Genomic DNA, 25,182 nt, shown 5'->3' with positions numbered 1-25,182 from the left:
GCATGTTTCAATAGAGATAACTCATGCACGTGCAACAGTTCAGAACCGTCTTTAAGTCATGGCTTCACAAGACATAAATGTCTTGTCACCTCTATGTATATAATGCTTTATACAATACAGATTGTTCCAAAGCAGCTTTACAGTGATAACAGGAAAATGATTCAATGATGCAAGAGTTCATTTCGGCTTTAAGCAGAAAATAGTGCCATTGTTTAGCTGAACTTAAGTCAGTTCACTTACTATTTTGAATATAAAACTCTTTACATTATATTACATTTCTAGAATATCGTCTCTTAGAATACTACACTAAAGCACCCAATGTATTAAATGTCCTTCTCTACAATTGTAACACTTGTATTTAAAACAGAATATCATATTTACATGAATTACTTTAGTCAGGAGTGTGTAGCATTTTCAAATTCCTGTGCATGCAATCCAGTTATAGCTCTCTGTTTGCTACTGGCTAGTCAAATGAAGCATAAACATATAAAAAGAGGGTTCCGGTAAATGGACAGTGATTCTAGTAATGAGGAAGCGGAAGACTAAGTCAGGAAGAAAACTAATATTACGCGCACAGAGCTTTTCTCAGCGCCAGCGGCCGGACAGTGTTTTAGGGCTTTTCTCCTGTGCGTTACTTTGCCCTTTAAATTGGCTGGCTTTTTCTTTTAAGCTTGGGAAGCAGAAAGATGGGTCCTGATTTAGACAGGAAAAGCTTGACCTTGGCAGAGAGGGTCTGTTCTAGAGCAAAGGGTACAAGCTCAGGAACAGAATGTGTGTGGCGGGATTGTTTCCCGTAAACAAGTTCAGATTTCAAGCTATGGTACTCAGGAAGAGACTTGCATACATCGTGTTACATTTCTTAGTGCACAATGACCCTTGGCCACTATAAAAACAACGCTATAGAGGATTTATTGTTTGGTACAGTTACTCACCTCACCACTTTCTGTTTCTGTGACAAAGAATGCCTCTCCATTTTCACCCAGTTTCATGTGTAAACTGACCGGCTCCCCATTTATCTCAATGTCAACCTGAGGAGAAAGGGAACAGGGAATGCTGTCACTATAATAAAGAGAATTTACAACACTAAGCCATGTGCAACAAAGCAATGACAATGCTAATTTTATCTCATCTTCAAACAACTGCCGTTCCTTTAAGCCCCCTTATGTCCATGGCTTTGATATATTTCTTGATATGTGACACCAGACGTTCTGGTTCTGGACATTGGACAGGATTACTATGTCTTAAATGGATAGTTCCCCTAAAAATTAAAATTCTCATGTCATTTACTCGCCCTTATGTCTTCTGAACACAAATTAAGATTTTTTTATATTCTCTCAGTACTTTTGTCCATCCATTTAAAGTCCACACAATCAAAACATTTAGACATTACAAAGTGCAAAAAGACATTGTAAAAGTAATCCATATGAATTAAACAGTTTAATTCAAGTCTTCGGAGACTGGGTCACTTTATATGATGAATGGATTTAAATTAGGCTTATATTCACATATTAAAAAATGTATCACCACACATACATAAAGGCCATCAAATATGGTAAACAGAAGCCCAAACATGCTTGCTTGATGTGCAAGAACAAACCTCACTGGTTCTTGCAGAAGCTTGAATGAGCTTAAGTGAAGTGAAATCTCATTGGGACAAACACACGCAAAATTAAGGCATTATTCCTCGACTTTTTAAAAGCACTTGGCGTTTGTTGTTTTTTTTTTGGGGGGGAGCTTTAAGACTTAAAATATATAAAAAAAAAAAAAAACTTCCATAAAGTTTTTTGGCTGAAATATCCCTTTGAGACACACAAGATGAATCAGAGAATTTGTAAGCTGCAAAAATATGAATGTCTTCCGCTGCTAGTGCTTACCACTTTCTCCCGTGAGCGCAGCACTCCCATCTTGCCGAAACGGACGTGAAAAGGCGAGCACTGCAGAGTGCCGTCGGGCTGACGCACCACAATGACATCAATACAGCCGGAAAGGGTGGCAGGGTTCAGGCCTCTGTACAGCTCCTTCACCTGCACAAAAACCTGACCGGCCAGCTGACCCACGTAGTTCATGGTCTTACTCTGAAACAGATAGATTTCAAGCTTTTAGAGAAGTATAAGGTGACTAAAGTGGACAGAGTGCACATGGTTGAAACCACTCAAAGCAGCACCATCTTACAATCTATTTATTTAGATTTTCTATTTATTTATAATCTAATAAAATGTGTTTATTGATTTAGTTTGTTTCAGCTTGTGGTACTCCCTGAGAAAATAAATATGTAACAAACAAGTAGCCTACTTTATCCTTTTATCATTAAATCAAGCAATATACTGTATTTATCCGTGCACTTCAGCATTAAAATGAATGGCTTTTTGTGTGAAAGTGCATAGTAAACTCTGTAAAGGCAACTGTTATGTTGATGAGCCATCTCTGTGTTGAGAGAGTATGATAACATATTCAACATATCTACAATAAATAGTCTTCCACGATTGTGCTAATGTTTGCAGCTGCAGGGTTACATGAAAATAAAATAAAAAACCTGTAGAGCAAAAGCTTGCTGTCTTGCTTAACTCAAGCCAAGATCTCTTTGGAAATGTAGGTGAAAGGTAAAATATCATTGAACCACCAACTAAAGACTGCAAGTGACATTGCTCAAAAAAGGATTGCAAGTGGTGTTCCTTAAAGGGTTAGTTCACCCCAAAATGAAAATTCTGTCAGTAATTACTCACCCTCATGTTGTTCCAACCCCATAAGACTTTCGTTCATCTTCGGAACACAAATTAAGATATTGTTGATTAAATCTGAGAGCTGGATCATTCCTCCATAGGCTTCTTAAGGGATCGAAACTGGCCGGCCCAAAAGTTATGAAAGACATTGTTAAAATATACAGCGTCGTCCAATAGTGAGCCTACTTGTAATGTGCAACACAGAAGCTTTGCGTAGTTTCACTATGTGAAATCTCACGGCCCACAACAGAACAGGAAGACAATGAAATGCTGAATAAAGTTGTAGTTTTTGTTATTTTTGGACCAAAATGTATTTTCGATTAACTAACTCACTGATGTCACGTGGACTACTTTGATGATGTCTTTATTTTCATCATTGAATTTATTTATTACACTTTACACTTTATTTATCTTTTTAACGGAGGGACAGAAAGCTCTCGGACTAAATATAAATATCTTAAACTGTGTTCCGAAGATGAACGGAGGTCTTACGGGCTTGGGACGACATAAGGGTGAGTCATTAATGACATAATTTTCATTTTTGGCTGAACTAACCCTTTAAGCATTGCCAATGGTTTAATAATGCCTGGTTCTGACATGCTCTACCAACCCAGAAAACTACTGCCTCTCTCTAGACCACAACACACAATGTTTAAAGTAATTAGCTAACTGGACGTTTCTGCAATAAAAAACTGTGTGCACTATTACAGTATGCAATTTAGGGCTTGTGTAGATCAGTCAAGACACAACAAGTTTCCACTGCATGAATGGGAAGATAAATCATTTTGTATGCAAGCTCTTCAGGGTTCTTCTCACGCTTACTGACCAATAATTTGTATGACTTGCCCATGTCATGACCTTTCCAGAAAGTTCATCATTACTGAGAAAAGGATTTATTTAGAAATTATTTTGCACTGATTTCTGGATGAATTTTCATTTGTATATCAAGTGACAATTTTCTGAATTAACATATTTAGGACTGAAACAGAATGACCTTCAAAAGACAAACTGAAGCTGCCTGTGTTCAAATATTTCAAGCCAGTGAAATCTTTGAGGGAAACGCAAATCTAGAATGCATTTTCATTACAGACTTATCATGGCCTGAAAACCACACTTTTTAGATTCCAAAATTTTTCTAGGCTTTCCTTGACTGTAAGAACTACAGCTCTTAGAAAAACCTGACAACCGTATTAACCCAAATTATTTGCCCCATTGATGTAACCCTGGGATTGTGCAAAAACCTTCAAGTAAGTCTTCATTGTTCATATACAACAAACTGATCCTTTACAAATAGACAGACACCACAGTCACATGGGACTGACATAGCTCTGATGGTTCTGCTGTTAGATACTGGTGCCAATAATAGCACAAGCATCCAAATTTACAGTGCATATGATAAGCATATGATGCTTAATGTAACACTAGAGCTATTGCATAATTTCCCATACCCAAAAACACTTGACTAATTTCAACAGATCAAAACAGAATATCCCTCCCCCTCTCTCTCTCTCTCTCTCTCTCTCTCTCTCTCTCTCTCTCTCTCTCTCTCTCTCTCTCTCTTTATATATATATATATATATATATATATATATATATATATATATTATAGCAATATATATATTGCAATCACTACTAAATCATGAATAATAGAGAAATAACATTATAACATGCAGGTAAGCAGTGTACATACAAATGTTATATTTTTGTTGTTAATCGAAGTTAAATCATACAGAATGTGTTGTGTATAATCGTCTAGATAACTCCATGATTGCTATGGAAAGCGAATGTCATTATAGCCAGATATCCAAAGAATGTAAACAATCATCCATTGTGCTATAAAAAGATGAGCCCTTTCACTGAGTATACAAATATAACCCAAACGAATGGATGCATTTATGTTAGATGATTATTATAAACAGGACGGAAATGAGAAGCAAGGCAAGGATGGAATTCTCTGTAACGTACATACGTGGGATGCGGCAGACGCGTTAGGATGTGACAGCCATTCAAATGCACTTAGTAGATCGTCGTACGCTGCTGAATCCGGTTGATGTTCGCTGCTCTTCGCCCATGTATTTTGACTCTGCCGTTTACACACTGTTCGCTGTTGTCTGTGTTGGCGTTGTATTTAAAGCTGGGTGGAAACTGCTTTCAGTGTGTAGCAGTCCCTGCCTCTGCAACTGACATCACAGTTAACCCTTTACCAATCTTCATCATTGCTAAATACGCGACGCGAAAAACAGCAAGAAGCTCCCGTCTACAGTTAATGAAGCGGTCGGTCTCTACCACTGTATCCAATGGTATGCGCGCGACGCGTCTCTCACATTTGTGGATGACGTCGTCGTCACCCAGTGAACCAATCAAACACTTTGTTTATACGACGCAACGCGACAAGAACGCGCAAGCGTCAAAGGGAATATTTTGTCTACTCTTTGTATTATTGTAATATTTGTTTTATTGTAATATTTTACATTTTAATTGTTTGTCTGGTTTATATTTAATTATAATTGCTTCCTGAATCTGCCATTAAAGTGGTGAAGTAATGCTGACAATGCACTGCATTTAATGCACGCGTTTAATGGATTTAACACGCACACAATCTGCTCACGTGGCAGCAGCAGCTGAACTGGCAATCAAACGTTTAACGTTACACTAGCGGTGTGTGCGTGTGTGCGTGTGTGTGTGTGTGTGTGTGTGTGTGTGTGTGTGTGTGTGTGTGTGTGTGTGTGTGTGTGTGTGTGTGTGTTGTCATCAATGAAAAGACATGCTGATGCGTGAGTGGTTGTTTACGGATATTATTCCACCACCTTACATGCTGTCACAATAAATGGTTTTTAATTACAGGCATTTATGTCTCAAAGACACATCCTGCATACTGGTACAGTAATCACAAAATGATTAAGAAAACTTCACTTTTTAGTCATCATGGTGATTTAATTAATATTAATTTAAAATATAAGCGTTGTCTATTTGATTTGAAAAGTACACCATGGTACAGCAAGTGTATTAGATGGTAATGTATAATTTTGATACATTAACATCATAGGCTATACCATTGTACTTACATTGCTAAATGGTACCCTGAGGTAGCCTTATGCAAAGATTATGGCATTATAATCTAAAACACCATATTACCATGATATTTTATCTAAAACCATGGTAGTTTAAAATCTTAGAAGAAAAGTGGGGAACACTTTAGAGTACTGTTACAAGCAAATAACTAAAAATGAGTAATGCATTATGCATTAATACATTACTCTAGTAAGAAACTGATGAAAAAAAATCATTACATTTATATAGCGCTTTTCTCTGCACTCAAATCGCTTTACGTAAGGGGGGATCTCCTCAACCACCACAAATATGCAGCAACATACACCAATTAGCAAGTAATAAGAGTCAAATGTGGTAGTTTATATATCATTAGTATATGTCATTATTAGTGGCAACCATTATCTTCACTTTAGAATGAATTATACATTATGCATTATTGACATTTAAATATGAACCTGTATGTAGTAGTCATCTGGGAGGCATGAAGAAAATAGTACTTACTGATGATTAGCTAATAGTGAACTACCTCATTCAACTGAGTGCTATTACTTACTAATTTGTTAATCAGAGGTCATTGTTAGTTAATACTAGAATCTTAATGTTATTGCTGTGCTCATTTGTTCCTTTGTTATTCATTAATGACGGAACAGTATTCACTTTAGTAACGGAAAAGTGCAACACTTACTCTACAAACTTGATGTTATTTCTTTAAAAACAGCAATGTTTAAGCAAACAACCTAAAAAAAGTTTGCCTAAAGAAAGGACTGCCCACCTCTCCGACTACACAGCATTCTCTCAGCACTCTCTATTACATCAGGATTTTGTTGATCTCTCCATTGGATAACAAGCACACTGAGTTCATCCCAGAAATACTGGTGGTTTCCAAGAATAAGAGAATGAATGTGACTTAGAGGGTCTGGGGTCTGAGTAGTCCAAGGAGACTTCTAATGCACTGTGATTACTGAGTGCAGAACAATATACTAAAGGAAGTTGTTGACATGGCGGCCAACATACTAATATATTTATATGAAATATTTCATACTATATTTTTATTTGTTTTGCTGTACTTTGCCAGTCATACTGTAATAACACTTTGTTCATGAAAAGATACAATATTCATTATATTTACAGTAGATGTAAATACTATATACTCTAAAACATTTTAGACCGCTCGTCTATAAGTTTAGCACGTGATTGATTGTGTAGTACAAAAAACAAAACAAAAAAACCTGTTCCTAGAAAACTCATGAATGCGTTCACGTGGAGGAAGGGGGAGTCACCTGGGATGGGCCATCTCCACCAATCAGAGAGGGGGCCTGTGACACAAGGCATGTGGGTTCATGTGTTGAATAAACTGCTGACCTTACTATTGTAGGAGGGAACACTAAGACTCTTCTGTGAAGTGGGGCCTGTTTTTCTGCATTAATCCATTGTATTTTTGACGTCCTGTGGCAGCACAGTATGTACCATACCATAGGCTGTAAAATAAGATCCTGCTCAGTTTGTATGAGGGATTGGGTTGTAAACAAGTGGAGGAAGTGTACAGAATATGATGCAGAACATTGTGCAGCAGATAGTGTGAATGTGCAAATTCATAGGTCAAAAACACTGTTTAATAATAAGGAATTAGGACTGTCACCTGCTTAAAAATGTAATCAAATTAAATACATGATTTATTGATTAATTATTCAAATTAATTTCTTTTTCTGAAAGCCAAAAGACTGCTAAATCATATTATATTTATACTATACTATTTATACTATTTATTATACTATTATTATACTATTATACTATTTTTATACTATTATACTACTTTTTTTTTGTTGCCTATGTTTTTAATTAACAGTGTATAAAATGAGTTCAATTTATGGTAAAATACCGGCAGCTGTGCTTGCCAGATACGGTAGCAACATTTTACGGTAACAAGGTTTTACAGACTTAACTTTTAGCAGCATTTAATTATCTGAAGTCTTTTTAAATTATCAACCAATCAAATTATTAATATCTGTTTTGTACCACTGTAATACACTGACAACCAACAATCACAGCAGTGATGAGTCACATGATAAATGAAAGCTCATCACATGAAGCTCTTCTGGAAGATTCACTCAAACATTGAACACCATCATGGTAACACACATGACATTTTTAAAAAAGGCAATAAACATTAATTTAACAACATTAAATGTCACAAAAAACCCTAATGTATATACTTGATTAGAAAAAAGACTTAGCAAACTATGAAGAAACAAGTTATTTCAACAAAAATACATCAAATGTGAAGTGTCACGCAGGGAATTGTGGAGATGACAATTTACATTTTTTTTCCACTGTGAATTATACAATGAGTTGTTCATTTTCACTTTAAAAACTGTAAATTTAACCGTATTAAGATTTTGTTAATTCTAGGTCTAAAAAAAGCACACATGTTTGGCTACCTCATAGGTTTTCCTGGATATATGAGAATGTGGGAACCCTGATTTCTCAATAGGAAACATATAGCTGTTGGGGTTATTTAGGGGGGATGATGGGGGTGAACCACTGGAATTTTTGTTTTAGCAGGAGCAAGTTGAAGTTGAAGGGAACATGAGTGCAGATATCATGTCTCTTCTTAAACCCTCACACCACACAGAGTGCAAAATTGGAAACCAAAGAACAGGCTTGGCTGGAAGTTCATGCTGATGTCTGTTTATAGTCAATCAAGCTAAATGCCTTATGCCTTGCCTTGTTCAATAAAACAGCAAAACAGTTTCTCTTGCCTCAGCACAAGCAGGCTCTTGCTCAGTGGTATTGAGCTTTACAGTTATTTCAGTCTTGATGTAGCACTGGCCATATTTAACTTCAAATGCATGTCTTAAAAGGGGGTTGAATTAAATGAATCATTATAAACCAGCATCTGTTGTTGCATCAACCTTGCATAATTGAGGTTACTTCTGAATTCATGATTTTTTTTTTCAGAAAATGTAAAAAGTATTTCACTTGACACTGACAACCAAACATTGCACCGCAGAACATACAGTAACAATTGAAGGGCTCTTAAAGTCAGAGTCATTTATGAATCAACCATAATGACCACGGCAATGAATATACAACAACGTATAGCTCCTGACCTTCACTTGCTCCTGCTGAAGTTCAACACTTTGACTTATTGCCTGACTTTTAATTCAACCTCTGATGTTTCTTTTTTTACTTAAAGATAACATTGTACAGACATCCTATTAACACACACTTTGAAGAATGACATCCCTCAAAAGTTATGCAAACCCATGGTCTGTCTATTTGGAAATGCCAGTGTAACCTGACACTATGACGCACTCAATGCTCTTTGGTTCTTGGTCACATAACAGACTCCAAGCAGACACACTCACATGGTTTCCCTGTCGATGACCGTCCCCCATTCATGCCAAACGGACATTTGATTCGCAAATGACAAAAACTCTAATTAGGCATCATAATATAATAAATATTTAAATTATTATATGAAGAGTTCAGATGCAAAAGCCTCTAAATGCCATTTGAAAGTTTCTTCTAAAATTATAATTTTTATCAAGCTTAATATATTCAAGTTCAGTAATTTCACTTAAATGACAATTAATAGGTAATCCTCATTGCAATTTAACTGAAATTACTGAACTTAAATATACAAGCTTGATAAAAATGATCATTCTAGAAGAAAATTTCAAATGGCACTTAGAGGCTTTTGCATCTGAACTCTTCAAATGTTAAATTGTAGTCCTGTGCATTAAAACATATATCTCTAATACATGCATATTATACCGGTATGATCTTTTTTTGCAATATGCTGATGATTCATTCTTATAATGAGAACCTCATTTAAAAATAAGAACAATCACTGTATCAGAATAATCAAACAAGCCACAATCAACACAAAACTACTGAGAGTATAATCAATGAAGCCACACTAAAGAAAAGCTATTCAAAAAGCCGTTAAAGCTTTATATCCAATAAAGCAATTAAAGTAAATCTTTACAATAATATCATATTCAGACAGACATTGTTAAGTGTTTTAATCCATCATTCTTAATATTAAACTGACAAATCACTGTGTGTTACCCATGTCCAGCTCGTCTCATTTGGGCTGAATATCTCATCGTAGTCTTCAACTTGATCCTCTGCTATCATGATTCCATTATCCAATCGCTTATATGAAATAAGCCTTAATTATGAAGCTGAAACTAGTCCTTCCTTACGCAATGCTTGTGCTAACAACTGAGCAGTGAGCTATATACCGGGCTTAAAGGTGTTTTCGTATACTAATTTTACCAAGCGTGTTCTTGGAATGGTGTCCACACGCGAAACTTGAGAGGTCTGGCATGAAGAGCCTCAAGCGCTCAGACCCTCCCTGAGAGAGGGGATATCACTACAGCTTTATCACAATTAGTCTATAAACACACCCAGAAAGATGATCTATAGACCAACCATGCACTGTATGCACAACCAACTCAACAAACTGATGCTAATGAGATTTTTTTTTTACACTCTATTTCATGTCATTTCCACAACATCTTAAATCTAGGCTAAGCTTTTTGGTAGCAGTTATAGTGGACATGACATTTGAACATATTTCAGACCTTTTAAAATTATTCAAAATTATTCATTCTTTTTTCCATTTTACATCAATACACCAGTAGTAACAAGTGACCGTTTTTATAAGTGAGCCACTGATTTATTTATTAAACCAATTTAATTGAAACACTGATTCAAGAACTGAACTCACTACTGCTTCTTGTTGCTCTTGGATAGTTTGGAATTATTTTAATTAGTGGAACAAACATATACAAGACAGTGCAATATATATATATATATATATATATATATATAAACTTGTAGTTTATTGGAGTGACAATCAACATCACACTCCTAAGCACACTGTTGGTAATTCATATTGTGTGTTCATGCTGGTGCGATATTGTTATTGTCTTCACTGACACTGTTGCCACCTTGGTAAACACGTACACTAACATTTGAAGAAATAACAATTATTTATTGAGGATAAAATTGTTGGTTGAGATGAAAATTAAACCACATCTTTGGGACAGTTGTAATTGATGTAAAAGGTAATACAAACTATTTTCATACAAAGAAATAGTTAATTGGTTTTAGTTGATTTACTTTTTGTTTAAATCATCATGGTTTTGTAAAAATTGCAATGATGTTTTAATGATGGATTTTCATTTTTTAAGATTTAACTTTTCAGTATTGGAATTGGGAACGGTAAAAATTAAAATAGTCTAAAAAGTCTAAAACCTTCTAAAATCTACATAGAAGCACTTGAAAAGACAAAGATGATAATGTACGTTTTCAAGATTGTTTTCACTGTTTTTCACTTTTTGCTTGTAATTGAATAAGGTTGCAGTTTACCACAGCTGGATGAAATAATTGCTGAAGTTAAATTAAACTAACTTAGCTGCTACAACTGTGGGTCTTATTATAAAAACTTTATTTTTAAGTTGTACATATTAGAGTTCCAGGGACCCGCCAGATCATGTCACATGTCATTTCAGGAGGGGCCGGTTCTGTGGTTGCTGTGACTCTCTCTGTGATACTGAACCCTACCCCACCAGACACGGTCAGAATGTACACTTGCAACACGAGTCACCGTTTCCACATGCTTCAAAGAAGAAGCCATAAATTCACACTGAATGACAGTAGCTGCACATGTCCTCTTAAAATCAATTGTGTATCTAGAGATAGAGATTACATTGTGTGACAGTTGAGGTGTTTAATATTGTGTAACTGGAGATGAATGTGGTCAGCACAAATCCACAAACACACAAGTTTATACAAACGTACACTGATCTGATTACAGGTACACTATATTAATTTAGGTTCAAACATTCCTGTATAATTTGAGAACCTTTTGAATTTTTTTAATTTCCCAGTGAGCTCATATCCACAGAATACAATATAATTAATCTTCCTGATGACAAAAGTATATGTAAAGCCACCTACCTGAATACAAGTAGGCTTAGGCTATAGTATGAATGGTATTTCAATTAAGCTCAGATAAAAGGTTGAGTTACTCAGCAAGGTGTTTATGGGTGACACCAATGTGGATTGGAATCTAATTTAAAGTATCATGCTTGAATTTAACTGCAAACTGCAGTCACGTTTATGTAGTTGTAACCCTAGGAGGATCCATATAAACATGACACACGCTGTGGTTGCTGTAAACATTTTGAGTGACACATTGATGTCTCTTATTAACTGAATGATGAATGGTACATGTTGTTAACTGTTACATAACATGCCTTGAGAACATGCCTAGCAGGTAATTAATTATTCCGTCCTGCCTTCAGAGTATACCACTGAGCAGAGGCGTTGTCATGGAAACTAATTTTATCAGCGAATTACTAATAAACCTTTCATAGAGGTCACTACAGTTGACAGTTTTAAAAAGCCATTTCTTGTGTATGTATTGGTTTTGATTGCACAGTTGCATCATATACACTGCCAGCAAGTGGCAAGTCATTGTATGTGGATGGCCAGTGGCCAGAAACATCAGAAATGCCAAATCGTTCTGGAATATCCATTCATTCTATACTAAGAGACTCTGCAGGTAAAAAAATAAATAAAATGTTGTAACATCTAAGGAGTCATATCTTGTTACATTACAAGTAGTGGTTTTAGATTGGGAGGAAATTCTGAGTATTCATCTGTCCACAATATTGGACATCAGGAGCTCTATTTCATCTACAATTAATACGATTAGACTGTTGCTGTTGTACTTGATCTGCATTAACTTTTTTGGTTGTAAATAAATGTATTTGTGTATGTGTGTTATGTCAAAAAAGCAATCTGATTACTTAATGCATGTTACTTGTAATGTGTTTACATCAAACACATAATCTGATTACATAATGCATGTTACTTATATTGTTACTTTACTCTTAACATCAAAAGTAATCTGATTATGTAATGAATGTTACTTGTAATGCATTGCTTTACCTGTTACATCAAATATGTAATCTGATTACATAATGCATGTTACTTGTAGTGTACCGCAATAGTCCAAGCTTATTTTGAAATGGCTTGGAATAACCGGTTTACTTTCACAATGCAGAGACCAAGAGATTTCGTGCCCTCTGTTGGGCATATTCAATTCACAAGAACCATGGCAGCTCAATATACAAATTAAACATTATTACAAACATTACCAAATTATTATTTTTATTTTTAATAAAGAACACCTTATATAACTTTTAGCTTTATAAAACAATACATTTGCTTTTTAGCATCTAGCATTACCACAGCACACATTTGAAACTTTTAAGATTGTTCTGCCCTCTAGTGTTCATACAGTGGTATAGCGTCAAAAGAATTTGGAACAGGAAAACCATGCTGAGCGGAGACAGTATAGATTTGAAATGTATGATACAAGTACTTTAATGACATTACGCCCGCATCCACACTTGGCCAAACACAGCTACAAAAATACTCTTTTCTACAAAATACTGCAATCTGTTATTTTAACACTTCATAACTGCATAAGCTGACGTTAAAAGATCCTACTGATAGAAAAACAACAACAATTAAAACACCAAACAACAAAACATAGAAAGATAAAAACACAGAAACGTCACAGTAAATAAATACAATTTAAACAATGATACAGATTTAAAAGATGTAAAAAACAGCAACACCATATTACTCTTTGAAGTTCCTTCCATATGCAATGTAATAATCTTTTACTGTATGATCTTGAAAGGAGAATAAACACCAACAGTGAGCAAGCAGGAAATTTACAGCACATACAGTGCATTATATACAGAGCTAATATTATATACATACAGGACAGTTGATAAGACCAAAGTGATTAAGTCTTCGGGCTTTGAGAGTCATATGTGTTTTCCTGTGAGGAAAAAGAGAGGCTGGTCCTCCTTGGCATTGGCAGTCTGAAACTCATCGCTGAGACGAAACCGCCATTCGTCCTCCAGTTCCAACCGAACTACAGTCTGACGTAGAGAGCTCCGGTTAGGACAGATCACACACAGAGTCGCCCCTGAAACAGAAAAGAGTAAAAGCTTATTGAATAGAAAATCATTTGTCAGTGTGTTCTTTTGTGCTAAATAGACAAACAAATAGATACATATCTCCCTTGTCTTTCTTTACCTTTCAGGAACTGGAACTTTTTGAGGAATCCAGGAGACACAAAGGAATCACAGAAGTATAAGAGGAGGCCACTAAAGAGCAGTCCAGTAGTGCTGAAGTTAATGGAGTGAGGTCTGGAGCTGACAAAGCAAACGGTCACCTGGGAACGTACACAAATAAACCACCAAAAGGTCTATTTAGAATCATGTAGAGGTGTGCAGAATTGGTCACATAGTAGCAATACAACTGATGTTTTGAAGATATTTGATTTAGAAAGATGTTTGCCATTTCGTAAGATACTGTGAACTGAGTCGCTCCAAGCCAATGAAAACACTGGATCATTAACACAGTGCCTCAATCTGAAACACGCTGTGAGTGCATATATTTATTTAAAGGGGTCATGACATGTTTTTTTTATTTTAATTTTAATAATGTTCCTTGAGGTTCACTTATAATGTTAATGAAGTTTTCATTTACAGGCAAAGCATTATGAAATAATTTGCTTACTGTACAGTTTGTGATGCAGCTGGAGTCAGATCCAATACAGTTGCTATCCAAAACTACTTTATCTTTTAACAAAAGTTTGTGTTTGTGGATCGTTTACAAAACAAAATGCTCCGAACAAACATATTATCCTCCGACACAATCCGGGACGCCATTAAAATAAAGCATCCATTTATTTCCGAAACTGGGATCCTTCAGAGACACAAACGAGCCGCGTCAAAGCAAACGTTCTTTAACTCTTTCATTTGGCCCGTTGTCGATAGACTCAAGTCCTTGGAGTATGTCAGAAACGGAACGCGCATCTGTATACTGTATCCAGTGTAGACAGCGTCAGTGATTATAATGGGTTCTATTTGCTTTTGACGCGACGGTCACATCCAGTGTAGGCAAATGTCAGCTGTTTATCGACTGAAAGCCAGTGGGCGGAGCCTATGGTGCGATGATGTATAATTATTCGTCGATATCTTGCTCTGGAGGCAGTCATATATAGATGTATGTAGATGCGGCAATATCAAAATGAGACGTTTTTGGAGCTTGATTAAATCAATGCTTTGTTTATATTGAGGACGCTTTAAGCTATGAAAGTTGCAGGATGTTTAAATGGTAAAAAGACCTCTTTATTTGTCAAAAGATCAAGGCAAATTTGATTTCTTATGTCATGACCGGTTTAAATGTGCAGCCCTACATCAGTTTTTTTTTGTAAAGGTTACAGGTATTAATAAGTAAGTACCTCTGGGCCCAGGTTCAGGTAGCAGTCGACAGAGAGGACTGGATGGCTGTAGTTTTGGGCACTGAGGGGGAAGAGGCGATGGCTGGTGTGCTGGAGGTATTTCTCCAGCAGTAGCTGAGCTGGTGTGGCCAGGAACAGGTGCTTGCTGTCTGGAGCACAGATGTACTGAGACGGCTGGATTGTGGTGGGGACATCTGTCATCTGTGGAGAATTCAGAAGAACATCAGAAGGCGTTGCATGAAATGTTTTGTCATATATCTATACAGTAAAATGGTTTTGGTTAGAAACGCTGGCTAGAAAACTACCTTAGTCTTGATGATGAAGGTACCGTATCCACCAATGGGGATCTGCTTCTTCATCACACTGAAGTTGTTGAATCTGCAGATGAGGAGTCCTGCACTATGGACACGCAGGTTGAAGTCCACATCATCACATGTGAAACTATTGTGGAAAGAATGAGAGGAAGATGTGAATATTTGGTAAATAATGAAGGAAAAACCAACCAAATTAGTTGGACATTTTCAGAACTCACCGGTTCTGGTTGTACTGCACATTCTGTGTGAGGTCCACATTAAGTAGCAGAAAGTCATGTAGGTGTCCACGCGAGAAGGGCTCTTTGTGTTGCCCGGCCACACCTCCACGACTGGACCACTTCCTCATCCCGCATAAGCCATATTGAGTAATATCTGGAGAAGACTCCATGTGCTGAAGAACCTGCTTCAAGGAAACATTTCTTTCTGTCCCTGTGGTTCCGCTGAAAAACATACAAACACACTACTTCAGACAAAAAATTAATCTAATATTAAACAGGATACACTTATTTAACTTTTTTCTTTTAAAAGGAGTTAATAATTTTTTTTTGTTTTTTAATAAAGCTACACTGTGTAACTCTTTTAGTTTATTCTTAGCTAAAAACACTTAGTTCTTTCAAAAATATGTGTGCTCATTCATGTATATTTACTTCGTTCAAGTAATAAAGTATTCTCGTGAGTGTATAATATGCCATTGAAAACACATACGGGTAAGGGGTTCTAATGTCGGTCGCCATGTTGCCCCTCAATCTTGAAAGTACATTAGCCGAAGAGGGACATACCCGTAATTCAAGCTTCGCCTTTCGCGTTTACGTTTCAGTTAACACTCGTGGACGAGGTCGAACTGGAAGCCATGATAATCTTGAAATGCATTGGCCACCGTAGAAGTTAAAACGAAATCGGAATTGAGAGGAACAGAAACTAATATTCACTAGATGGTCATATATCTTTACACCGCTAAATGGGGGTAAAAATCACACAGTGTAGCTTTAATAATAATAATTAGAGATTATTATCCTAAAAAGTCATTTGGAACAACTAAAAATGACTAAATTACTAAAAACACCATTTCAAAAGGACAAAAATTAATAATAATATTATATATATATATATATATATATATATATATATATATATATATATATATATAAATATATAATGCAAATAATATAATATTGTGCTGATAAAATGTAATTTCTATCTGTAAACTACATATAAAAACAATAAACAATATATGTAAGATTAATAAAGTGTAAATTAAAACAAAATTAAACACCTTTTTGGATCAACATCGACACTGTTCCACATGACACAGGAATCATCCGCAAGGATGATGAAGGGCCAGACGTCTGGTGGCCGATTTCCATGCTCCACTCTCCGGCTCCGCTCTAACTCCAGGTTATGATGGGAAAGCTCTTTAATCAGAAAATGAGCTGCTCCTGAGAATGTGGGAGAGAATGCAACTGTATTTAAAAACTCACTGACATCAACATCAACAGATCAATTACACAGGATGATAATCTACTGGGGGTTACCTATTCCAGCTCCATTAAAGACAGTGGGCAGGACAAGCATTATATGGTTGGGCCAGTATTTCTTGTAGACGGCCATCTCGTACTCTTTAATCACTAGAATGTGCAGGTGGGCAGCTCCTTCCATGGCATGATACAGATTAAACAGGCCGTGCTCATGGCGACCGGTGGTGGGAGTAAAAATTGGACTTTTGATAGCATCGGGATTCTGCAAACATCAAATCTAGCTTTAATTGTTGTTCTCGTAATTACTCAATTACATAGTCTGGAACTACTCAAGCTTAGTTAACTCAAATCTTTAGAAGACATTCACTAGTTTGTATAACAAAACTATGGACTAGTTGACTACTAGTCTGTACCCAATCAGAAGTAAGAGGTAGTCTCATGCTCTCCAACTGGCCTCCTGACTGGCTGAAGGCGAAGTGATGCTCTTTGGATTTGGGAATGATGAAGTAGAGCTGGATTTCATTTCCCAGTAGAAGATGAGAAAAGGTAAAGGCATGCAGGGTGGACTCGTACAGCTGCAAACAGAAAATCAATGTCCCAAAATTTAGTCAGACCAAAATGATCACAATCTCAATGCTTCCATTGACGAATCAAAATCAAATATTCAAGAGATCTGTGCAATAAAGTGTATAAGACTCACCTGATACTGTGGATTGAAACCCATATACTGGTGACACTGCTCACAATGATGGTAGGTGTTGTATGCTGCGTATTTAGAGAGTTTTATCCTTGCCGTTCGCCTGCGTAGATACACATCTTCCTGCCTCCTGGAGTGTCCATCTTTAGCAATAAAGACAAAACAAACCATTTTAATTATACTAACCTACTTAAATGTCAGAATTACTACAGCAGGGCTCAACTAAACCATATATAATTGTCTTGATGGTCTCACCTTCTGAATTCAGAGTGAAGTCTGGTGAGTAGACAGTGCTAATGTCCTCATATTTCGGATCATGGATGGTGTAATCAAAGGGCATCCCTCGCACAGTGTCTGTGTTGGGCCACAACGCGACGGGAGGATGATATCGCATCAAATCAGTCTCGCACTCTGGGGAAAAAAAATATTAATTATTTCACTGATAACTATGGGACACCAAGAGAGATTAAAGACTTGAGTGCTTAAGGATTTGAATAAAATGAATTCAGTGTCACAAACCGGACCCTGAATTAAGGTTCGTATGGTTTTTATACGTGTACCGAAACACAGCTAAATCTACAGTATGAAACATACACGACCAGTGTGGTCTGATTCTTGATCGAATTTTTTTTTTTTTTGTAATTCAAAAACAGCACGACTAGTGTATTTCGATTTACGAATGAATGATTCTTCTCTGTGAATCAAGACCAGTAAATTCCAGCTGATTCCTGAATGAATAACTCTTCTAAGCCAATTCTTTTCAGTGAATCAAACACATGATTAGAGATTCCTTGTTACGTACTGCAGTTGATGTCCTCCTCATCGTAGATGTCCACCTCCATCAGTCTGATCAGCATACGAGAGAGAATACCCAGGAATTGCAGATACGCCCCAGTCTTCCCCACCTGAACATGCACAAAATTAGCCATTTTATCCCACTAGTTTTATACTGACGCTGTCACCCAGTGTTCCAGACCCTCATTTACCTGTGGTGGCCCACTTAGCAGCAGCTTTCGTGGGTGGAAGTTATCGGTGCGTCCTTCAGCTCGGTTACTGCTGTCCAAGTGGTAGGGTTTAGGGACCGTCCACTGGCGATAATACAGCGACTGCTCTGTGCAGGTCATCATCTTACTGAGGAGGGGTCTAAAGGAGCTGGCCCACTCTACCGAAGAGTGAGGGAGGAAGGAAGTGGACTTGGGAAGGCCACTGGAATCAACAGTGGTGATGAGGTCGTAGACAGCCTTAGGGAGCAGCACTACAGGCGGGCGATTGAGGTTGCACGCCCAGGAGCAGTTCTGCCGTAGAGGAGAGCCCCATGAGGACGAAGACCCGGACGAGGTGGATTTGGATTGCCGCCTCTGGTTGGGCTGCTTTTCTGGATCTAAAGGAGTCCAGTCAGACTTTGGGTGTTGGGAGCCAGCTGGGGAGGCCTGGTTACCCAGTCTAGGGAGATCGTTGTTTACTATAGACCACCAGAGAGAGGTAAGGTCAGTGTGAGAGAATCCCTCAAAATACATGATGCAAGTAAAAACCTTTGAATTCAGCATTTTTGGGAACCATTTTGAAAGCAAAACTGCAGATTACTGTCCCAAGTCCTAAATCAGACACATTTCCCATGATTTATTAGTATAAAAGTGACGTTAGGCATTTTTTCTCGGGATATCAGTTTATTTGATCAGTTATTATCAGAAAAAAAATGTATCATTTTTTTTTTTACAGGATGTTTTTGGAGTTAAATAGAAATGAAGGAAAGATGCATTAACTTACAAACAACTGCTAAGAAAATTACAAGTACTTTTGTTAGACTTTAACTAACAACCCAAAGTGTTACAATTAAAAGACAACTTTTGCCGACAAAATAAACAGGGATATCTGGGTGCAGGTAACATAGTTTATATGCATACACTACCGGCATTGTAACAATAAAAATCGATTTTATTTTTAAACACATTTTAGATAAATACAGATTACACATATTGAATGATTTGTAATGTCCCTGAGGAAAGAAACAGTTCTACTTTGTGGACATTCAGTCATTGAGGTGGTTATTCTCCATTTCCTCTTACATGATGAGACTTACAATGAGGAGATGCTCGAGTCTTGGAAGAGAATCCTCTTCTTCCTATAAGCTGTGCTGAAGACCGTGTTAAAACACAGACGGCATGAGGCTGAGCTGTCTAACAGCTAAATATTATTTTTCTCTGACTATTTGAATGTTTGTTGTGGTGTGCCTTGACCATGAAAATGTCCTTTTAATTTAGTGTATAAATAGTGCACGTACTCTCATAACGAAATGATTCATGTTCAGTTTGTTAAAAACTTCGAGTTTTCTGGCTTTGCAATACTGACCATCCACCACAACCTCTTCCTCCTCGTTGTCAGTGCTGCTGAGTTTTTCAGCGTCACTCTCAGAAAGGTCGCTGGGTGCGTGGGGCCCATGCTGAGCATCTTGTTTTGTCTTCAGTAGGTATGCGGCCAATCCCAGCTCCTGCTCAAGAGTGGTACGCTGCAGAGACCAGAGGCTGATAACACGGAGGTCACAGTACTTCAGAGATCTGGGGACAAAGGAACAACATGGGTGAGAGGTAAGCCTAAGTATAAACCATGAGAGTAAAGCTGTTCTATTCCTTTCCAAAAACCCAAAACTTCAAAAAAAAAAAAAAAAAAAAAAATTCTCTCAAATTTGGCACTCAAATACAATCACTAAAACTTGCAAGCATGTGTTACTCTACATTATAGCAATATTTAGCTGGGGGAAAAAAAACATAATATATTATATTAATTATGTTATTATAATATAACAATAATATATTGTAATATATTATATAGAAATTTCAATATATTTAAAATTCATGAATAAATTTGTCCAGGCTTGCATGGAGATGTGCATAGGTTAATAATGATATTAACTCTGTTTGACATTATGAATTTTATAAAACTCCAACTAGCATGTGCTAGTAAAATAAATATATAAAATTGGGACAACACAACAATGAATTTAGCGAAACGATTTTGAAAGTGCCCTCAAATTACCACAGGTAATTATATTTCTGAGGTCATGCTGACCTCTGTACAAATTCACTAAACCTTAATTTAGGCAAACAAAATAGATTAGCTTTAAAAGGCCCATTTCATAATTCATTGAACAATTTGCAGAAACTACCTTTAAAAGATGGTCGTTTTTGTTATATAAAATTTGTAATTTCTAGAATTTTACAATAAACTCGAATAAGCAAGTTAATATGAGTGTTTTACCTGGGTAAAGACTCTCCAAGTGGATCCATGCCAGTTAAGATGAGGATACAGGGTAAAGCCTCTAGCTCTAGATATGTCCGAGGAGCCCAGTCTGGGTCTAAGATCTTCAGCCACACCTAGAGACATTTAAAGAGCAAAAAGATCCATGATATCAGGACAACTACAGCAGGAATAAATGACACAATATTTTATTTCTATTTAAAAAAAAAAAAAAAAAGCAAATACCCTCAGTTGGTCCAGGAAGTGATTTCCTAGAGTCAGAGTAGAGCATGGATCCCCTAGGATGATCTCAAACTGCTTGTGGAGGCCGAGTCTGTTGCGGACATGGCACAGGCGCTGGTGAGCGAAGGCAGCGAGAGCTGGTGAGGGGATCCGCAAAAGCAGCATGTGACCGTGATGGCTGGGACACCGCTGGGATGTGTTGAGAAGGCACTGCACCATCTCCAGAGTCTCTACTGAGATGTGCTTCTGCAAAGCCTGTAAAGGCTGGCCACCCGCTGTTGCCATCAGGGCTAGAGAGTAATGCTGGATCAGCACATGGGTGCGAATCACTGCACTGTGTAGTTTTGGGAACCTGAGGAGAAGTAGGGATAAGAGTTCATACAAAACATCATACATGGTGAACGCGGAGGCAAAAGTTTGGGGTCAGTAAGTTTTAGAAATCTCTTATGAAATATATTTTTAGTTGATCAAAAATACAGTAATTTTGTGAAATATTATTACAATTTTGGCAAATTTTCAACAGGAATTACTCCAGTCTTCAGTGTCACATGATCCTTCAGAAATCATTTTATCATGCTGATTTGTTGCTTAAAGGGTTAGTTCACCCAAAAATGAAAATTAAGTAATTAATTACTCACCCCCATGCTGTACCAACCCCGTAAGACCTTCGTTCATCTTCGGAACACAAATAAAGATATTTTTGATTGAATCTGAGAGCTGGATCACTCTTCCATAGACTGCCTAAGGGACTGGCTCTTGACGGCCCATAAAGTCATTAAAGAAAAGGTTTAAATATTCCATGTGCCTACAGCGGCTCAATTATAAGTTTATCAAGCGACGAGACTACTTTTTGTGCGAAAAAAACATAAATAACGACTTTATACCACTATTCCATTACTTCCTTATGGGCGCATGCGCGAGAACTGAGACGAGGACGTTCTCATTCGTCTACTTCTTGTTACCGGCTGCTTACCGCTTAGGAGTTTTACCGCCCCCTACCGTATAAGATGATGTGCTGATATAGCTGGAAGCGCAAAACTTTCTGTTTACAAGCAGAGGAAGATGCGCGCTGTACATACGCTTTTCAATTTGCGTATTTTCCGCACTATAAGGTGCACTTAAAAGCCTTTAATCTTCTCAAAAAACGACAGTGTTCCTTATAATCCGGAGCGCCTTATATATGGATCATCATTTTATACGGTAGGTGGCGGTAAAACTCCTAAGCGGTGAGCAGCCAGTAACAAGAAGTAGACGAATGAGAACGTCCTCGTCTCAGTTCTCGCGCATGCGCCCATAAGGAAGTAATTGAATAGTGGAATAAAGTCGTTATTTATGTTTTTTTCGCACAAAAAGTAGTCTCGTCGCTTGATAAACTTATAATTGAGCCGCTGTAGGCACATGGAATATTTAAACCTTTTCTTTAATGACTTTATGGGCCGTCAAGAGCCAGTCCCTTAGGAAGCCTATGGAAGAGTGATCCAGCTCTCAGATTCAATCAAAAATATCTTTATTTGTGTCCCGAAGATGAACGAAGGTCTTACGGGGTTGGAACAGCATGGGGGTGAGTAATTAATGACTTAATTTTCATTTTTGGGTGAACTAACCCTTTAAGAAACATTTTTAGTTTTTATCAATGTTTAAAACAGTTGTGCTGCTTAATATTTTTATGGAAACCACGGTGCATTTTTCCTCAATATTTTTTGTTGAATACCAAGTTCAAAAGTACAGAATTTAACATTATAAAAGTTATTTTACTGATACTTTTGATCAATTTAATGCGTTCTTGCTGAATAAGTGTTAATTTAAATCTTACTGACCATATACTTTTGAACCATAGCGTATATGCACCGAAGTATATAAGCTATTCATTAATTAATAGCTGTGATGTTAAAAGTAACACTGAAAACAAACCTGTCCTCCAGAGCAGCAGCCATGCTCTCAAATGAACTGTCATATCGTAGAAGAGGAAGGCCACTCCCAGAGCGGGTCGTCTCCAGCAGCTCAGATATACCAAAGTACTTTGTCTTCTCGTGATAAAGATCCACATCCTAAGTGAGAAAAACAGGAAGACACAATCAAAAAGTTCTATGGTCGTAATCAACCTCTTAACTTTCTGGTTTAAAAAGATAGTATGTGGTGTTCTTACTTTATTGAATCCAGAGGGCCAGTGAATCTCATTGTAAGGGCTGATGCGTGTGTACTGAGTCTGCAAGGTGAAGGGGAATGAAGTCACATGGAGCGTCAGGATGTTGGGAGCATCTAGAATCTGCCTGCAGTTCAACAGACCATCCACTAGTCCTAAGTTGGAGTCTCCTCCACTGCACTGCCCACTGTCATAAGAACAAAGATACAGAGACTGTTCCACCAACAGCCAAGCAAAGAGGATACTAAGGATCAAGGAGAATAATGCGAGGTCTAATACCTGCTGATGTCCCAGTGTGCATGATCATGCACCAGTATGAAGAGCGTGTAGGGGTTCGTCTTGGATTTCTGAATGAGGCTGTTGATCTTTCCTACTGCACTCTGGTTCAGCTTTACCACGTACTGCTCCGCTTCCTTCAGTGAGAGGCAGTCTTGGTTCAGCCCTAATTCCCGTAACACCCCTGGAAATAAAACAGCAGGAAGTGAGATCTATCTGCGATATTAATATCACCTCAGTGGGAAGTCTGTGACAAAAATTGCCTATTTAAAAAAAGGATAAGACCTTTAACTTCCTGTTTTAAAAGGGAAATATGTCAAGGCGAGAAATAAAATGACTCAAAATGAAAAAAGAGTGATAAGAAAAAGAAGTTTTTTTCCAAGTGTGCTATTTGTACACTTCTTTTAAACAAATAATATTAGAGTATACTTTTAATTTACATGGTATGTACTCATCATAAGAGATATACTTACCAAAATTATACCTAAGTATACTTGGCTTATACTGGCAAGTATACAGACAAGTCAAAGTATATTTTGGCCTAAATAGTTTTAATGTACTTTTACTCGAGATACTTAAAAGTTCAGTGAAGTATTAAGGTTTTACCTTAAAGTGCAAAGTTAAACTATAATCTACAAATATGATGTTAACTTTACTTGCAGTATAAAAAACTATTAAACTAGTAGTTTACTATAAAGTATACATAAAAGTGTCCTTTCGTTAATTAAAAAGTGAACTAGAAGTTTATAACTAATGAACTAAGAGTAACCGTATGTAAAACTTAGATATAAATTGTGTACTCAAAGGTTACTACTGTTACACTTAAAAGTATACTTTTATAAACTAAAAAAGTGGACCAATTTAGTCCCAAAAGGGACTGAAATAGTACACTTGTAAGTAAACCATAAGTACACCTATTTTAGTTTCCTTAACACAAAGTATCATTGAAAATAATACTTAAGTTTACTTGAGAAAATGACGTTTTTGTAAGGGTGCAGTACAGAGTCATGGATAATGAGTGGCGGTACTCTACCTGAGTTCCACAGGTGAAGGACGACTTGATGAAAGGTGACCTCAGAGGGCGGAACGCAGATTAAGAACTCAACCTTGTCGAAGGAACCGAGGTCCAGGTTCTGAGTGCTGGAATCAGCGATGGCACAAACATGCGAGAGCAGCTTCCGTGCCACAGCAAGCTGAACGGGCCGTATCTCGTGCCACTCTATGGAGAATTCTATCGAAAAATCCGACTGAAGTGTTAACAGATCTTACGCTGAAGGAATGTATTGAAATAAATGTATACTTGAATACTCTAAAGTCAGTCTCACCAGCACACTTGGGTTTAGGACTGTCTCCTGACGGTTCTATACCAGAATACTGGGAGGTGTTCTCAGGACTGGCTTTCTCCAGCAAAGCATCCACATCTCCATCTGATAAGTGGTAAAGAGGCGCATTAAACACTGAATGAGGAAACTGCAGAGGTGAGAACCGTGTATCAAACCAGAGGTCTTACCTGGACCCAAAGAACTGAAATAGGACCCCAGCTCTGCTGCCATCCCAGAAGACAGTTCATGGACGATCTCTCTCACACAATCGCTGGGAGAGAGAAGACTCTCAGCTAGAGCACGAGTCTGATGCTTCCCTGTGTGAAAACATTCAAACAAAAATTATAATCCGCTTTCAATT

The 25,182-nt window shown here is 37.2% G+C and overlaps 3 protein-coding genes across 5 annotated transcripts in view; 1 reads left to right on the top strand and 2 right to left on the bottom strand.

The window, feature by feature from the left end:
- lpin1a (lipin 1a) overlaps window positions 1-5,024 on the bottom strand; it is a 13,941-nt gene extending 8,917 nt beyond the window's left edge. For 2 of the 3 annotated variants that reach the window (XM_039669133.2, XM_089120415.1), the window contains exons 1-3: window positions 4,686-5,024; window positions 1,875-2,075; window positions 933-1,028 (exon numbers count right to left, since the gene is read on the bottom strand). In XM_039669133.2, coding sequence (XP_039525067.1) covers window positions 933-1,028; window positions 1,875-2,066 — 288 coding nt within the window. In that variant the 5' untranslated portion in view covers window positions 2,067-2,075; window positions 4,686-5,024. The remainder of the gene's footprint in view (window positions 1-932; window positions 1,029-1,874; window positions 2,076-4,685) is intronic. The other variant, XM_039669142.2, reaches the window with a different exon arrangement.
- Window positions 1-13,973, top strand: part of pfn4 (profilin family member 4) — a 27,174-nt gene extending 13,201 nt beyond the window's left edge. The window contains exon 5 of the transcript XR_005622407.2: window positions 13,912-13,973. The gene's annotated coding sequence lies outside the window, so the exon portion shown is untranslated. The remainder of the gene's footprint in view (window positions 1-13,911) is intronic.
- greb1 (growth regulating estrogen receptor binding 1) overlaps window positions 12,952-25,182 on the bottom strand; it is a 25,721-nt gene continuing 13,490 nt past the window's right edge. The window contains exons 12-32 of the mRNA XM_039669087.2: window positions 25,010-25,138; window positions 24,825-24,926; window positions 24,533-24,730; window positions 23,503-23,683; window positions 23,227-23,410; window positions 22,992-23,128; window positions 21,084-21,432; window positions 20,859-20,974; window positions 19,953-20,158; window positions 18,590-19,065; window positions 18,406-18,508; window positions 17,859-18,014; window positions 17,607-17,746; window positions 17,320-17,481; window positions 16,964-17,168; window positions 16,705-16,867; window positions 15,650-15,871; window positions 15,423-15,558; window positions 15,118-15,318; window positions 13,905-14,043; window positions 12,952-13,794 (exon numbers count right to left, since the gene is read on the bottom strand). Of these exons, the coding sequence (XP_039525021.2) occupies window positions 13,631-13,794; window positions 13,905-14,043; window positions 15,118-15,318; window positions 15,423-15,558; window positions 15,650-15,871; window positions 16,705-16,867; window positions 16,964-17,168; window positions 17,320-17,481; window positions 17,607-17,746; window positions 17,859-18,014; window positions 18,406-18,508; window positions 18,590-19,065; window positions 19,953-20,158; window positions 20,859-20,974; window positions 21,084-21,432; window positions 22,992-23,128; window positions 23,227-23,410; window positions 23,503-23,683; window positions 24,533-24,730; window positions 24,825-24,926; window positions 25,010-25,138 (3,869 nt within the window). The 3' untranslated portion in view covers window positions 12,952-13,630. The remainder of the gene's footprint in view (window positions 13,795-13,904; window positions 14,044-15,117; window positions 15,319-15,422; window positions 15,559-15,649; window positions 15,872-16,704; window positions 16,868-16,963; window positions 17,169-17,319; window positions 17,482-17,606; window positions 17,747-17,858; window positions 18,015-18,405; window positions 18,509-18,589; window positions 19,066-19,952; window positions 20,159-20,858; window positions 20,975-21,083; window positions 21,433-22,991; window positions 23,129-23,226; window positions 23,411-23,502; window positions 23,684-24,532; window positions 24,731-24,824; window positions 24,927-25,009; window positions 25,139-25,182) is intronic.

This window comes from Pimephales promelas, chromosome 15 (assembly GCF_988280905.1).
Source record: "Pimephales promelas chromosome 15, fPimPro1.hap1.1, whole genome shotgun sequence".
Taxonomy (NCBI): domain Eukaryota; kingdom Metazoa; phylum Chordata; class Actinopteri; order Cypriniformes; family Leuciscidae; genus Pimephales; species Pimephales promelas.
This window is presented reverse-complemented; position numbering and strand designations above follow the sequence as displayed.